Source organism: Vanessa tameamea, chromosome 2, assembly GCF_037043105.1.
Source record: "Vanessa tameamea isolate UH-Manoa-2023 chromosome 2, ilVanTame1 primary haplotype, whole genome shotgun sequence".
NCBI lineage: Eukaryota > Metazoa > Arthropoda > Insecta > Lepidoptera > Nymphalidae > Vanessa > Vanessa tameamea.
The window spans coordinates 13,447,344-13,461,599 of NC_087310.1; the positions used below are offsets into that span (position 1 = coordinate 13,447,344).

At 34.8% G+C, this 14,256-nt stretch overlaps 1 protein-coding gene across 4 annotated transcripts in view; it reads left to right on the forward strand.

The window, feature by feature from the left end:
- Positions 1-14,256, forward strand: part of Nrg (Neuroglian) — a 31,675-nt gene that overhangs the window by 10,727 nt on the left and 6,692 nt on the right. For all 4 annotated transcript variants that reach the window (XM_026631248.2, XM_064216244.1, XM_064216249.1 and 1 more), the window contains exons 4-9: positions 5,797-6,414; positions 7,151-7,341; positions 10,108-10,383; positions 12,242-12,383; positions 13,601-13,728; positions 13,932-14,213. In XM_026631248.2, the coding sequence (XP_026487033.1) occupies positions 5,797-6,414; positions 7,151-7,341; positions 10,108-10,383; positions 12,242-12,383; positions 13,601-13,728; positions 13,932-14,213 (1,637 nt within the window). The remainder of the gene's footprint in view (positions 1-5,796; positions 6,415-7,150; positions 7,342-10,107; positions 10,384-12,241; positions 12,384-13,600; positions 13,729-13,931; positions 14,214-14,256) is intronic.

The following is a 14,256-nucleotide window of genomic DNA, read 5'->3' on the forward strand; positions in this document are numbered from 1 at the left end:
GAGTTAGATTATTAGTTAGAGTGTCGAAGGTTTAGGTATAAATCAAACGAAACAAATCAAATCACATTCTTTTTTTCCATGGAATTATTACACTTACTTACTGATTGTTGAATTAAACACTACCAAAGGTTCGGAAAAGAAAATACCCTGACATCAGAAGAACCGTCGAAAGAAGCCGAGCCTATATACTTTTTTGAGATTCAAGTTTGCTTCATCAAAATTTCATCAAATTCGGTTCAGTCGCTTAGCCGTGAAAACGTAACAGACACGCAGACAGACAGTTACTTTCACATTTATAATATTAGTATGGACGCGTAATAGCAAATTACGCCATAAACGTGAAAATGTAACTAGCAAAACGTTTACTGGAGTTCAGACTTTAGTCTCAGCCACAGCCATAAGAATCCAGTGCAACCGAGAAATAAGTGAAACGTAAACAGAATTTAATCCTCTTATTCGCTAAATCACTTCCCGGTAACAGGATCCACGCTTATACACCATCCGGTCATTACACCCTGTCTTATTGAATTTTCACTTCCGTCGACACCTTAACTCGACTCAATTTTACATATAGCTAAAACTAAGCTATAAACTTATACCAATTAACACAAATAATACTTAAATTTTTTCCCAGCAGTGTGACGTCATTCTAATCGTATGGGATATCGACGCTGTAACACGTGGTTATGATTAATTACCGTTTAATGCTTAATTTCCTGTTGGGTCAATATAAATACCAAAAAATACTTATAAATTCCTTCTAACCCGATTGAAATGGAACTTTCTCACTGTGATAACGTATAGTTTCAAGATATATATGTAAATATGCTGTATTATATATTTGAGTATACTTTATTTTACCTTCTTCTTAAGAGAACAGTTGTTTGACCAGCAGTAGGATATTTATACGGGGCTGTTACTTTCCTTTATATTTTACAAGACGTTCCTAATTATAACGAGGTAGTCTATATTCATCCATGCGAAGCGAATCCACGGGGCGTTTTTAGTTTCGACAGCAAAACAGCATTTTAAACTATTTATTATTTTATTTATCATTTATTATTTTTTCTAAATAGTTCCAATTATTTAATATTTTTTTATTCTAATGGTATGAAAAGACTTGTTTTTTTTTCATTATACTAAACATACAAAAGATTACATAGCACTATTTGATACATATATAATTGTTAAATTGAATTTTAAAATACCGTGAAGTTGATAGTTTGCCTCTATCCAACGACGGAGCAATGACTTCTAATAAATAATACGATTAACAAAATTTCATAGTTTTAAACTGACGTCGGTCGCTCTCTAACTCCAAATGTACAGTTTTGCATTTATTGCTCTTATCATAGAGACATAGATGCAATATAAACTTGTTAAACTTGAAAGTTCACGGAGTTATTGAACACAAGTATCAAGCCTATACGTTCTCACTATCGATATAATCTCCCGTTTTGTGATTACAGGTCAGATATATCTCAATCTGCCTGGTAGATTTTTGGGGATGAGAATGTGCAAATGTTTACCATGACTAGTTCCCGCCCCGTGTGGTGGTGGCAGTTGATAGATACACTATATCTTTACCTCTGACAACGTGTATTCAGAATTTCATGATCGGTTTGTAATCGGATTCGGAAACAAACTCACTTTCGTATTTTAGTTTTAGCTCATTTTTAATTTGAACTTTAATCATATGCAAGAATAACTTTAACTTTAATCGTATATGGTTGCTCTGAATGAAATAAGTCATCGATTAGCAAGAAAATGTCAACTGACCTACTCGAGACGTAGACGGACGCGAATGTTCTTACGACGTTCGTTATATCACTTCCCAGATTCGCGCCGGGTGGCAAAGTGGTTATATCCTGCACCTTTACTTCGATTGCATCGCACAATGCATTGCGATGTGACCTAGGCGAAGGACGCTTGTCTATTCGTGTAATGTTTGACATTTTGATCAAATAAAACAATAAAGTCATATAAAATCTTTTGAAATAGCAAAATATGACAATTTATTGAGTCTCATAATATGTTAAGGAAAATTGCACAATATTCGAACACCAAGTTAATGCTCTATTGTTCAAAATAAATGTCCGCCAAGTTTTCGAAACTATAAATATTAAATTAACTAAACTTCGATATGAAATTAATTGGTCGACAACGATTAGGGAATATGATCTAAATTCATGCAATATCATCTAATATTATATAATTTGTGACTTTAATAAGACTTCAATTTGACATCTGTATATTATTATATTCATTTTATTTTTACTATTGCGTGTTTATCGAATTTGATTCATTACTTTACCGGTTTAGATGGATAGAAAATATAGTATATAATATTTTAATACAATATAAATAAACAATAATAGTAAGTAGTAGTAATCATATAAGTATTAAAAACAGAAATAACTTATTATCAATATAAGCCGTTACCCATAACCCATAACCCATAGGGGGTCAGTGGGTCACGTAGAAATATACATTAGTAAATTAAACATCGCGTCGCCTGTTGCGAATGTGACTTGACTAGCTAATTTCCTTTTATAATAACTACAGGGTGTGACTATATATTTATGAGCATAAATTGTCATAATTCTTAACCCAGATTGCGTTAAAAATATTGTCTTTTTACTTTAATCGATCAATCAGATGATCGAACACTGTAAGTGTTTGAATGTTTCCAAACGGTAGTGCGGTTTGATTCCCATACATTACTAAGACCACGACTTACCACTTATTACACAGATACACATTCTGTTTTGTGTTACTATGTGAAAGGTGAGCGAGCAACTATGACAACAGCCACTATAAATAATAAAACGTCTTACATAGAACAACATAATATGCTGACGCATTTAACAATACTAATGTATATAGACGTACAATTAGCTAGACTTTCAATATTATAGTAGTAGTAATACAGACGGGATATAAGACGCCCTAATTATACCTAATTGCCCAATAGACATTAGCAATACGAGACATATAAACTGTTAAATGGCGAATACAATTTTGTCCCTTTTGCTGTTGTGTACACGAACTCATCCTACCAACACAGCCATATAAAGTATTATCATTTGACTTATAACCAGACAATTTAAGTTGTGTGTCTTTTACTATCGATAAATCAAGTAAATGAACTACGCACCCATAAAAAGGTATATGAATGATTTCATTGTATGTTAACATTTCAAATCGTTTGCGATTAATGTAAATTACCGGTATTCTTGCATAATCACGCATACGAATACGTATTATGAATACATTTAGATGAGTGCATTCTTGTGCAGTTTTTTTTAATCTTGTCGGATATAAGGCTGTGACAGTATAGGGTTAAGTATGAAATCTAACAAGTATGCTAAGTGTAAAAAAGCTCTTACAGCGAGTCGTGCCCTACTTCCTTTATACATTGAACATATTGTACAAATACAAAGAGTTTTATTTGTGCACACACTTTACTGCAGTGTATCTCTTAGCATAACAAAAAAATATACGGATTGTAAAAATAATTCGGATTTATCTTGTTAATGTATTTAGTATTTAAAAAAAATGAATTATTAAATAGGTCTTGAGCATGGATGTGGATGTATATAGAGGTAGGGGACGACCAAAGAGACGATGGATGGATTGTGTGAAAGACGATATGGTTAGAAAGAATGTCACTTGTGAGATGACGTCCATCAGGGAAGTATGGAAGAAGAAGACATACTGCGCCGACCCCAAGTAAAATTGGGATAAGGGCAGGAGGATGATGATGATTCATGAACATATTGTTACATAATGAAAACAGTACGAAACTATAGTCTAAGGTCATAGCATTGATAAATCTTCCAAATAGCTGTCCACGATGTGCGTGCGTGCGTGCGTGCTTGTTTTAGGAGTGGCGAGATAAAACCGCTATTAAGGTAAAAAAACCTTTTTTTTTTTGAAGAAATACCTTTTAGTTCAAAACATACTTTTAAGGAAATTGAATTAGTAAATGACTATTAAATATATAATACAAAACTATCCAATTAGTCAGCAAACCAAATATTCCCTTCCTCTTATCGCCCCGAGCGCTCCTATTGATGCCGTTTGCGTTTCGTTATTGTGTTCCAATAGTTTTTAGCGAAATAAAAATATACTATACAGACAGTATATCTAATGCGCTCCCTTTTCTGCACTGTTGTTTGGTAAAAAACGTTCAAAAGATCTGACTTAAGAATTAATGATTTGGAAGATCAACTGAAGAATCGTTACACCAAGAGAGCGGGATGACGATGGCTCCTTGATTCAAGTGTCCCATCTTCATAGTAGGATTCCCCTCGCGTAGGACATATTTGCACACACTTGGCTGTAACGAGTTCGGTTAAGTGGAAGGCAATTCGAATTCGTATGGGAGGGCTGAGTTCCTATCGTGATCGTTGCCTATAGGTATTTTTATAGTTAAATACTTTACCCTGTCATAAAAGCAGATTGTGGGGTGTTAACAAATATCACTAAAATATATACATTATGTTTACTTGAACTATAAAAAAATGTTCCATGCATGAATTGTCTCTCTGGACAGTGTGATAATTGCTTAAAACTTCGCTCATTAAATATCTCGTTAGTAGAGGAAGCTTTATAAAACAATTATTTAGAAGTGTTTCTCACTATAAACTGAATGACGTAAACATACTGAAAACATCGTGCCTAGTTTATATTACTGAATGTATAATAGGTGCTCCAAACTCTTGACTAATGAAACTCCAGATCTGGAACACAATACTTATTGCATAATCAATAGACGTTTTGTGATTTCATGCCGATCGAACTCAACGAGGGTCTGCGTCAATCTAAATTATTGTAATCTCTTTAAAAATAATTAATTATACAAATGAATTCTTAAACTTTTACTTCTCGCGTCTTCGAAGTGTTTTAAGTAAATGCTTTACTTTTATGTAACATATATTTATATAATAACATATGTGTGTTGGGTCAAATCTTGTAATTTAATTTTAAACTAGTTCCATCAAAACAATTGATTTGATTTTGATATAATTTTTAATTGATATAAAAAACTTAATTAAATTTGGAATACTTCGAACCCGAAGTTAAAACTTATCAACTTTTACAACCAAAGTGAAGCTGTCTGTATCCATATGCGGCTTAGGAGAAGCAAGTTCGTTCATGAACATTATGAATCCTAATAAATTATTCATGAGTCAGTCATTCTGACTCAACGCAGCCATCTCAAGAAGCAGACATCGGAAATATTGTGTCACTGTTAATAATGTTATATTTACTCAAATTACTTTGGATATACTATTTACTATACAGAACGTAATAATATTTATTAAATTAACTGGCTTAGTACTATGAAAAACTGTAACTTCAATTAACCTATTCTGATTACCTCGAAATTAAGGGCAAAGTTCTTAATTAATTATAACGCAAAAATTGTTTGCTATTGTGAAAGTATTGAAAAATAATTCAGGAAATCCAACATATTGTTCCGATAGTCCTTTGTTGTCGGTTATTGACATTTCAATGCTTTACCAACGTTCGAATATTATGACATCTATAACGAGAAATGTTTAGTATATTTTTATGTAAATATATAAAAATGTTAAACAACGTTTTTATATTCCACCAAAGATAATATTTATTTAAGGGTACTCTTTTAACAGCATTGTTTATTATAAAATGTAGTGGGAGTAAGGTTCGTTTGAACGTGCAAAAACTCTGTCATGGCTAATTATAATGAATCGACAGTTTCTCGTTTCATTATTACATCATACTTAACCGGTTATTTTTGTCCAACAGGTATAGGTGGATCAAGAACGGCAAGCCCTTTGAATATACGAGCTACGACAATCGAATCTCGCAGCAACCAGGCCGTGGTACGCTGGTCGTTAGTAAACCACGCAACGAGGATCTCGGCCAGTACCAATGTTTCGCTTACAACGAATGGGGAACAGCTACCTCGAATTCGGTTTACGTGAGGAAAGCAGAGCTCAACTCATTCAAAGAAACCGATGGACCTCAACAAACAATTACTGCTCAGGAAGGTCATCCATTCAACCTTACCTGCGCGCCTCCTGATGGTCACCCCAGTCCGAATGTCTACTGGATGTTGCAAGGCGAACAAGGGCAGCTCAAGACGATAAACAATTCACGTATGACATTAGATCCTGAGGGAAACCTGTGGTTCTCGAACGTAACTCGGTTCGACGCGAGCGTAGACTACGCCTACACATGTGCCGCAAAATCAGTATTCAGAAATGAGTATAAGTTAGGTAATAAAGTTTACCTGCAAGTTGAGCAAACGGGCATATCTCCGACATCGAATAAGTATCCCCCTGTCCGGCAATATACGACCAGAAGAGTGGAGAAAGCATGGCGAGGCAAGAAAGTGGAGCTGTATTGCATTTATGGCGGGACGTAAGTATTCAAACAATTAAAGTGACAAATAGGATGCTTTCATCTATAAAATATACGGCACCGATACCCGCATGCTATTTATTCAGTTAACAGACTTGATCTTGTTCCGTCAAAGTAACATTGTTATAATGCTTGAACTACTTTAGAGAATCAGGGTAATGACTTTATAATGCATTTTTCAGACTTGGCTTTATAAGGGGAGGCGTGTGCCAAATAGGTCGCCTTTAGACGTACCCGTGTACTCAGCTTGAGAATTTTAATAAGCCTCGTAACTATCAACATGATCAAATGAATCACTAAGTTAATGGCGCCTAACATTGCACATGTGTCATTAGTGACTGTGATTTTATTTTTAACACGATAAATCATACATGTTCCTGTGAACTATGAAAACCTTGGATAACAGCAATCTGGAACATGTCCTATTATTGAATTCAATTGTGATTTATCGTCCATTGTTATTTGTGGTATTTTATCATTGTCGTTTATAAATACCGTTTCCTGAATAATAGTGTTTATAAAATAAAAACGGGTAAATAAATACCAGCGATTTAGTTTATTTATATATAAGCTGTACAACGTAGATGCAGTGAATCGCATTTTTTGTATATTTATGAAACAATATTTATGGGTTTCTTTGCGCCAACTAATCTACTTAAATATAAATATTTATAACCTGTAATTACTTCCGAGACATATTTGCAACGTCCGAAATTTATGCAATTTTAATCTATAGGCCGTTACCTCAAGTGGTTTGGAAAAAAGAAGGACGGACGATATTATCATCACAGCGGATAACTCAAGACAATTATGGAAAAACTTTAGTCATCAAACGAGCTGGTTACGAAGATCAGGGAACATATACATGCGAAGTCAGCAACGGTGTTGGTACTGCCCAGACGTACTCCATCCAGTTAAACGTTGAAGGTATGTTAAATTAAACCACACAAAACTTCTCGATAAATATATTCATCCATTTTTTTGTACCCTTTCTGGGCTCATATTTTCAATTTACCTCAAAAATTTAACGGCTCAAAATACCTAATGCAAATTAAACACGACGTTTCAGACGGCATACAAAATCGTTCATGAAGAATTATTTCAGAGCTTCGTAAATAAAAAATATTCTTTGGCTTTACGAGAGAAACTTTCGAACCCAAGCAAGCCTGAACGAGTGCCCTCACCCTTACCATTTCCCTTGCCTTATGAATATCGCAACCCGGTTATTTATTTCGCGGAGAGCGCTTTCATGTTGCCCAGCTGACGACTCGGGCGTGTACATGAGCATCGTTATACCGGCTCGTCTATTTATAGGATCATAATATAGTCTGATTACGCCCACCGTACAAATGAAAGGGCGAACTTTGCTCATATATTTAGAGCCGTTAGAAATTTCATCCAGCGATTTCATAATTAACCACCGTGCTTCAATGAGAAACATGTGTAAGAAGATGTTATTTTGTTTTTATAACATGACTTGATAACAGCGATGACGTTTGATTGCTCTAATTCTATATCATGAAACGCCTCCAGCGTAAGCGTAATTTAGTCGTAATGACGGTCCGGAAGTGCGGCTCTAATGCGTCCAATTGAGGCGAGGTTCGTCGCTGTCCCTATAAGGGCGCAATATTTCGGACAATGGACCGTTTCGCATTTTTGGTACATGCAAATATAAGCGTCTTGCAGCGCGTTTTATGATCTAATAAGCCTACGGAATATTTGATGAGAATTTTGTAAACGCCATAAATACCAGCACAAGATTCGCGAATTTTCCTTACGTTGAAAAAAATAGGCGTGTTCGTTTTTCAAAAGTAATGTAAACTTGTGATTTTTCGTAACTCATTTTGTCAATAAATAGAAGAAGTCACTTGTAATGCAATAGGACAATGCCGCTCATCGAATACCTTAGAAGCAAACTCAGCTAACTAAACACAGTTCGACAGAACTTCCAATAATCAGAAATTCCAATAATTCCTGACCGCAGTTCGAAAGATAATGTCCGATCGCACTCCAGCAAAGCGATCGCATAATCTCGTTACATAAATTGTTTAGTACATTGCTGTTACGCGTCACTACGCTGGAGTAATTGTGTCACGCGAATAACTCAGCAATGCACGCGACAATTGAGGGATTACATCTAAGTGTTATGTATGCGATATATAAACATCCCTGGATTACTGCACACTTGCACAACCTTGAAGTATTTTGGTATAAATACAATTTTAATGAATATGTTTTCATGTGCTTAATCCGTGTTTAATAAATCTTGCTCGGTGGTGTCAGGTTCATTTGTAAGAAGTAATTTTGATTCGGTATCTGCCAAACCTAGTGGAATAAGATCCAGACATCTTTGTCCAGCATAATCCTTTGACTATTGGGGGCTGTTTTTTTAAACAACTTTAATAAGTTCGGAAATTCAAAAATAGAAGAGTTAATACAAGATCCAATTTTAAATAAATAAAAATAAATAACTGAGCGAACGATTAATGTAACGGGTGAATTTAATTTGTATGTAAAGTCGGATTTTCGCTTAAGAGGTCTATTTTTACTTGATATTTCCTCAAGTGTTTACAAATGGGGGAAAAATAATTAACGTAAAATAAAAAAAATGTTTTCAATACGAAGGTGTTACTGGCATTGTTGAGGGCTACAGTCGCATGCATTGCTTTAATCACGCGATCACGTTCTGCTCGCGAGGGGCTGGATTCGTAACAATGGCTTTATTTGAACATTTGAGCCTTAAAAGGTGTTGAAACAAAGGGAAAATGCATACGGAACCAGGGAAGCGTATTTTGCCAAATGGTGGTTGAAATAAAAACCGTAGTATTTATGACATGATGTATGTAATGCGTTCCTACCCCTCAAAATAACTTAAATCCCATTCGTTATACCGATACAACATTTACCCTCCGGTAGGGGATTATAAATTTCGAATATAATGCTACCTAAAGTTGATGCTTTGAAAAAGAAACATTGATATACTTAAATTCAAAATGAACTAAGTTATAAAATTTTATCGTTTTTCCTTTATTCGTCATTTATTGTATTTTCAAGTAAGCACTTAGTTAGTCATAAAATACTTTATATTTGATGATTTCATACTAAACAGAGTTCAAAGGGCTTGAAATACCCTCATCGAAATTATAAAGTAGACCATTTTAAAGGCCCCAAGCTGTATATTTCCTTGACGTGGCATATATTTAAAAATAATGGTTTAAATTTAATATAATATATCATAAACAAATTCCTTGCTGGGTAATGCACGTTCCATATTTAATATATTCCGAAGACATAAACATATAGCTATATGTGTATTTTTGACAATTGGTATGTATAGGTATTTGAGCACGGGGAATATTTTCTTGCCCTTTTTATAGACGAAATCAGATCAGAGGATCTGATTCTGATCTTATTTTGTCAAGAATCGATTTTCCTTTTTTCACACAAGGAAACTATCATGCAACGGACTCGTCTATCACCAAATAATATAATTAATATTACGTATGGGAAAATCCGAGTTATATTTTACGTCCAGCTAAGTTAAGGATTGGATTTTGTTGTGTATTTACAATCAATATTTTTACCATCATATATCTATACATTTGTCTTTTATTCTTCTAAAATAAAGGACGCATTGACCGACGAAAGAAACTCCTTCGAAGACGCTATATACGTAACATATCTCCTCCACAGCCGCTCCTTTCTTCATCGAAGAGCCGCAATTCCAGAACCTCGCCGAAGGGGAGACAGCCATTATAAATTGTAAAGCTGGCGGTACACCAGAACCTCAAATAGCTTGGGTGCACAACGGTAAACCGATAGAGCAAGCGGAATCTAACCCCAGAAGACAGGTCACGTCTAATTCCATCATCATCACGGATCTGGTGAAGAAAGATACGGGCAACTACGGTTGTAACGCGACCAACTCGAACGGATACGTTTATAAGGACGTCTACATAAATGTACAATGTAAGTATATTTTATTTTTTAATTTAAATAATACAAACTAAAATAAGTACGTCACTTGAGAACGGCTAGACCGATTTGTTTGAATTAGGTTTTTATGTAGAGTAAAACTAAGAAACTAAAATCGGGAATATTTTTCCCGAAGAGTACTTTTTTGGTACTATTTTTGTATGTAGTTGAAATTATACAGGACAACTTCTATCAGGCTAGTTAGCTAATTAAGAATATAAAAAAAAATAGAAACACTCATAGTAAAGTGAAAAAGATTATTACTCAGAATTATTCACATCTTAATTAAAAACAGATTTCTGATGTCACTATACGTCAGAATATTGCTTTCGAAATATCCTTATAAATGATTGTCGTAATTCAGTCCACAATCATAAGCGAGCTTTACGTTCATATTTACTATGTCGTGTTATTTGTATCTGAGAGGAAATTTTAATTAAGGCGTCGTTACTTTTGCGTCACAGCTGACGAGTCCTCTTCACTGTATAAATAATAATATGATTTTTGCATTAAACAATTCGTAACGAACATGAAAATTAGGTAACTTGTTAATAAACAATAAAATATCAAGACTATTTGGGTGTGATTTTTTTTTAACTTTAAAGGAAATTTTATTTCTAACAAGAAAAAAAAATTAATTTCGCCGTTGGTTTATAATTCTTGCCAAGTCGCATCTATTATTATTATTTATTTAATAATTATTTAGATATTTAAAATATACTTATTATTAAAATGAATACAAAGAAATACTACGACGGTGTATGTATAACTTTTCTACAACTATTGCCATTGTGTAAACAAACCGTTACAAAAAACATTATAATTTAATGACAACGAGCATTTAAAAAAAAAACTACGCAAAGATTAGTTACTCAAGTGATGCAAAAAAACATCCAGCTGCACAAATTCTTGCGTATCCAAAGCGTGTTCCGTACCTGCGGCTGAATCATCTGCAACCCCCGAAAATACCGGACCGCGGTTGGTTACAACCCGGGGGCATATTTTTTTTGCCCAAAGTTCAATCACCCTTCACACCTTTGTTTAGTTATCGATTTGTTCACGGTAACGTATATAATATGACGTTACGCTTTAGCATTTACGGATAATAGTATTACATTCAGAAATAGGATTTCGTTTTGTACTACGATCATTTTAGCTATTATTCTTAACCGTGTATAAAAAACGTGATCAAAAATCCGTTAAGACGTTCACAAATACTGCATCATATCCTGCATCAACCTAAGTTCAGTCTAAATGATAGATGCGAGGTGTATTAGAGACATCCGCTCAGGTCGCTGGACGGCGGTACATTCACACGCCCACACTGCATCTACGAATTGTTGCGGATGCTCACAATGCGAGAGTTATTATGAATTATTTATAAATAAATAGGTCGAGACAGTAAAAATGGTGATTAATGCGTGTTCTGTATACATTTTCTGGCTTAAAAATGGATTTTTAGATGATAAATTAAGATATACATGGTACAACTTATGAAATACATTAGCGGAATGAATTCGTCCTCACTTTTAATTTGTACTCTGCTAATTGTTATATCTGTGATGAATGGTTATAAATCTTATGCGGAGTAATTTTAATTAATGATCCATTAACTACAGGACTGGAAGAACCAAGACCAGATCGTATGTTTTTTATTTAGAATCTGCCAAAATGTTAATTAAATTAAGTATAATCTGTGGTCTCGAACGCGAAATTTTTTTACAAAATTATTCATCTTTTCGAGTGATTTATTAGTTTCATTTATATTAAGAAAATTGTGCATCATCTTTATATAATAATAAATAGACTTTTAGTTGACTTCATTTTATCAAATTATACATTTTGTTTCTAGCCATACCGCCAGAAATCAAGGAGGGTCCGGAAAATCTGACCAAAGTGGACGGTTCGGAAGCGGTTCTCAAGTGTCGCGTGTTCGGCGCGCCCAAGCCTATCGTCAAATGGATGAGAGACGACGTCGACGTCACCGGGGGAAAGTGAGTATTGTCCTCTATAATTTGAATTGATATGGTGTCACAAACTTCGCCGACAAAATTACAACCTCAATCTAAGAGACCATTGCTATTGTTTAGGCTGCCTGGTACATGCAGGCACACTGAAATACAAATACACCAAAATAAAATAAAGATACACCAAAAGCACGAAAATTTCGATATAAATATAACAATAAAACAATCGTATCTCTTGGACAAAGTTACCACACTAATATACAGTCGTTGTTTCTTTTGGATCCCGTCAAAAATGGTGTCAATGATTACATGTTATTTTTATACATTGCTACGGTAATAGCTAAGACGTAGAAATATATAATTTAATTCTTCAATTATTATTTTTCCAGAAATTTTAAAAATAGATAAAAGGAAACAATTATGAATATCATTTGTCTAGATTTATTTAGAGAGAGTAAGATAAGCTTTTGACCAACTATTGCAATGCCTATCGTACAGTGTATGTCATATTCATAGTCTATACCTATTATAGTATAGTATGGCCTATGGTCTTAATTATGTCAATGACTGTTAATTCTAGATCCCCGAATAGCAGCCTCGGCACTTTTCTTGTTATTAAAATAATTGTTTCATAATGTCTTGGCCACCCACTCAGCGACTCGATAAACGTAAACTATTTCCGTGTCTTGATTTGCCAATTAGTTTACTCTAGATAGTAAATGTCCTTAATAAATAAGAAACAACACTGTTTGTCGAGAACTTATCAATTTGTTAATAAAGTTATCATATTAATTATTTTGTTTTACATGATTGTAAAAAAAAATTAATGTTTTAATGGCAGTGTTGGTTATCGCCAAATAGAACAGCTTCTGCGTTGATTTATTATGACGTAATGAGTGATTGGGCCATTGCTAAACAAGGTTCTATAAGGTCATATAGTTCCCTCGCTTGGCCCCTGCTATCTATATAATTATGTTATATTCTACTGTTTAAAAGCAATACTTTGTATTGTTGTATTTCGGTTAGACGGCTGACTGAATCCACTAGCTCACTTAACTACAAGCACAACATTCAATAAAATCTTGGTTCCCAGAATATTGGGATCTAAAGGATGCTTATTACTTCTTATAGTGCCAGTTTCTACGGTGCTGGTTACCAATTAACACCAGGTGGTGTATTTGCCAGGCTACCTGCTCGTTTATAACCTTAAAAAATGTTAATCACGTGAATTCTTCGCTCGTCAGGTACAACATAACTTCGGAGGGCGACCTTGTGATCAGAGACGTATCATACACCGACATGGGCACCTACCAGTGCTATGCAAAGAACAAGTTTGGAGAAAAGTCTGCATTTGGATCGCTTGTTGTTAAAAGTTAGTATGTTTCTTCTGTTAGTATGATCTTCTTTTCGCTAATTGTACCGTAACGTTTATTTCATTGTACTAACCTTAAATAAGAGTTGTTATAGGGACTACATAGAAATGCGTAATTTCTGTATTTATTATAAATGTATATACAATTATACATTTAATGAAAGCAATAAAAGACGAAAATAAACGTTTCCTCTGTCTTACAGAACGCACAGTCATCACGGACAAACCCGAGCACTACGAGGTCGCGGCGGGCTCCTCGGCGACCTTCCGCTGCAACGCCAACGCCGATGACTCGCTGAAACTGGAGATCATCTGGCTCAACGACGGACAGCCGATCGATTTCGAGAATCAACCGAGATTCCGGATGACCAACGACTACTCGCTCCTCATATCCGACACCACGGAGCTGGATTCCGGGGAATACACGTGCATCGCGCGCACGGCCATCGACGAGGCGCGCGCCCAGGCGACGTTGACCGTTCAAGGTATGCTCCTATTGCGAGCGGCGCCCGGCTCAACAATAACACA